Source organism: Galeopterus variegatus, unplaced genomic scaffold, assembly GCF_000696425.1.
Source record: "Galeopterus variegatus unplaced genomic scaffold, G_variegatus-3.0.2 Scaffold12493, whole genome shotgun sequence".
Taxonomy (NCBI): domain Eukaryota; kingdom Metazoa; phylum Chordata; class Mammalia; order Dermoptera; family Cynocephalidae; genus Galeopterus; species Galeopterus variegatus.
This window is the reverse complement of record NW_007738604.1, coordinates 2,581-5,872: the sequence shown is the minus strand read 5'-3', so window position 1 is coordinate 5,872 and position 3,292 is coordinate 2,581. Positions and strand designations below refer to the sequence as shown.

The 3,292-nt window shown below is 53.1% G+C and overlaps 1 protein-coding gene across 1 annotated transcript; it reads right to left on the bottom strand.

Annotated features, from left to right (window-relative positions):
* Positions 1-2,792: 2,792 nt before the first annotated feature.
* TMEM238 (transmembrane protein 238) lies at positions 2,793-3,044 on the bottom strand (the record flags this gene model as incomplete). The annotated part of the gene is given in 1 exon segment (XM_008563066.1): positions 2,793-3,044. A coding segment is annotated over 1 exon segment (252 nt), but the record flags the coding sequence as incomplete, so codon positions are not given.
* Between the last annotated feature and the right edge of the window lie 248 nt (positions 3,045-3,292).

Sequence of the window (3,292 nt, the reverse complement as noted above, 5' to 3'; positions counted from 1 at the left end):
TCACTTGCCTAGTGCTGAGCAAATATGAATCCACTTAATCTGTGCAGCATCCTTATGAGGTAGGGGCTGTTAGCACCATCTCCGTTTTATAGATTTGGAAACTGGAGCATGGAGAGGTTAAGTCACTTGCCCTGGGTCACATAGCTAGGAAGGAACAAAACTGGGTGTAAACCATACAGTCTGGGTATGGCCCACACTCTTCACCCGTGGGCTGCTGAACTTCTGTTCAAGGCGGGAAGGATGTACAGGGCAAGGAGCCTCACCTGGGGGACTCCATGCTATTTGGGCACATGTCTTAGCTTCCCAAATGGCTTTCGACTGGTAATAATACTTTTTTTTTTTTTTTTTTTAAATAAAAGATGACTGGTAAGGGGATCTCAACACTTGACTTGGTGTTGTCAGCACCACGCTCTCCCAAGTGAGCTAACCGGCCATCCCTATATAGGATCCAAACCCATGGCCTTGGTGTTATCAGCACCACACTCTCCCAAGTGAGCCACAGGCTGGCACTAATAATACTAACTCTAACCTGTGCTGTGCCCAGGGTGGTCTTTTGGAAACATAGATCCAATTATGTCAAGCCCCTACCCCTGCTTACATCTCTTCAGTGGCTTCTTATTCTTAAAGTAATGCCCAAAATTTTTCAGAGGGCCCTAAAGGCCCTGCTACATTTCGCCTCTGCCTACCACAGGGTCCTCACTCTCTGCTGCACCTTCTCTCTGCCCTTTGATCTCCCTGCTGTCTTTTATTTCCTGCTACCCCAGGACCTATGCCCAAGCCATTGCCTCTCCCCAAAAGACTTTCCAGTCAGCTCCTTTTCTTCCTTTGGTATTCAGCCTAACATCACCTCCTCCATGAAGCCTTCCCTGACTCCACCTTCCGGGTCAGTTTCTCTGTTGAACATCCTTGCGGCACGATACTCTTCTTCCTGGTCCTCACCTGACTTTGACATTGTACTTCTGTTAGTGTGGCTGTTTGGTTAATGACTGTCTTGCTTCCCAAGAGTAGAGACCCTGTACATCCTGTTCTTCACGGTATCCCATGTGCCTTGCACAGTGCCTGACACATTTGGGTAAACCAGCAAACAAATTGGGGTCCCTTCTTGCTTTAAAGGTTCATGATACAAAGTGTGAGCTGACCCTACCGCTACCAAATTGAAAGATACCAAGGTGCTCAGGATTTGGGCCCTGGGTCAGTTTACTAACCCCAGATTATGTGTTTAGTACCAACGCTTGACATTCATAAAAACCACATCGTTTGCAAAGAGCCTTTTCCTGCCTTACCTCTTTGCTGTTTTTCAGCAGCAAGGACAGGGAGTATTATCCTCATTTCAGGGGTGGGAATACAGGCTTCGAGTGTGATGCGGCCTGTCCACCGTCACCAGCTAACAAGTGGTGAGGTCAGTCAGGACCCAGGTGCACGGACGTCTCACCTCTTTCCACGTGGTCTGCTGGGTACACGTTTACCTTGCTCTACCAAAACCTCCTCAGTTTGCTGCCTTCCTCTCAGTTCTGAGGGTCAGATGTAACCTCTCAGAAAAGATACAATTTTACTTCCTTCTTCCTACTCAGCAATGACCTTTGATCCTACACCATGTAATCAAAAGGGAGTGCCAGGCTGCACCTGAGTGCAGGTCCTGGGGAGAAGGGTGCGATGATCAAAGCACCCAGGGCTCCGATTTCAGTCCCCTGGGGCAGCTGCCCATCTCTAGTTCAGGGTTGTAAGGGCCAGATCAGCACTATCTTTTGGGCTCCACCTCTATGCGAAAACTCATAACCGTCTGCCTCTTTGGTTACATGCAGTCAACTGAGCCGCTCGCCTTCTGTGATGTACAGCTTGGCCGATGACACCCATGAAGCCAAAATCTCTTGACTTCTGGATCCCCCAGGCTGGCCAGGGCACATGTGTGGGCCGCCTGTGAGCATGTGTGAGCCGCCTGTGAGCATGTGTGAGGAGGGTGGGCTGGGGGCGCTGCTGACAGAGGAGGCAGGTCCCGACCCCCTCCTTGGAGCCCAGCAGGCAGGGGCAAGGAGAGAGCAAGTGAGTAGGGACATTCTGGGTGGTTCTGCTCTGCTCCCACCAAAGCTCAGCACCCCCCTCTCCCCACCCTGCAGGGGAATACAAGGGCACAGGCAGCCTTTGCGAACTTTCTATCCTGTTCTGGCACTCAAGGGTTTTCTCCCCAGCAGAGGTTCTCCCCAGCAGAGAATCAAGGTGGGCTGTTTTCTCCCAAGTTCCAAGCTGAAGGGATAGCTTCCCATTCTGCATGGCAGAAGCAGAAGGGGCCGAAGAGACCCTCTCTCCAGCCTCTGTGAGGAAAAGTGTCCTTACCCAGAGGAGAAAACACCTGCCCACATTCTTCCAGCTGGTCCACTGTAGGACTGACCTGAATGAAGGGATAGCTTCCCATTCTGTATGGCAGAAGCAGAAGGGGCCGAAGAGACCCTCTCTCCAGCCTCTGTGAGGAAAAGTGTCCCTACCCAGAGGAGAAAACACCTGCCCACATTCTTCCAGCTGGTCCACTGTAGGACTGACCTGAGCCCAGGTTTACACTGTCCCCAGCGGGGTGCAGTCATCTGGCTGTTTGCCCACTCAGCTTCAGGAGGCCCTGGCTAACCCCTGCCCGTCCGAGCCTCCATGGCCACCCTGCCAGGCAGGTCTTGTGTACACTCACCTTGTCCCAGTGGGGCATCCGGTGGGAGCTGCACCTGGTGGGAGCTGCATCTGGTCGCTGCCTGACAGTCCCAAGTTCACAGACATGCTGCATACGGTGCCCAAGTCCCTTCTCCTCTGCCCAGGCCAAACTACAAGTCCAGCTTATCAAGGGACACCTCGATGTTGAAGGTATACCAGGCGATCCAGAACAGCAGGCTGAAGGCCAGCATCAGGGCCCCCGTGTAGACCAAGAAGTCCCAGAAAGTCAGTGTGGCGAAGATCCCCAGCAGCAAAATGACCAGGCCCACAGCGTCAAGCAGGAGGGCGAGGATGAAGAAGACAACGCAGCGCCCGAGATGGCATCTTCCCCATGGCTGCCCCAGGAGCATTGCCCGGGAGGAGCTGGAGGAGCCCAGCCGCTCTCCCGGGGGTGATTTGCATGGGAGGGTGCCGTCCTGCCTGGGCTGCCTTCTCTCCCCGCTGGGTGTGAGCAAATGAGAGAGCCGGCACGCCTCGGAGCCACAAGGAAGTACACGTGGGTCTCCCTTTATGAGTTCGCAGCCAGTGGGGCAGGATATTTCTTAACTGTTTCATGGCTCAGGAATGATCCCAGCCAAAATAATCTGACATCACTGTT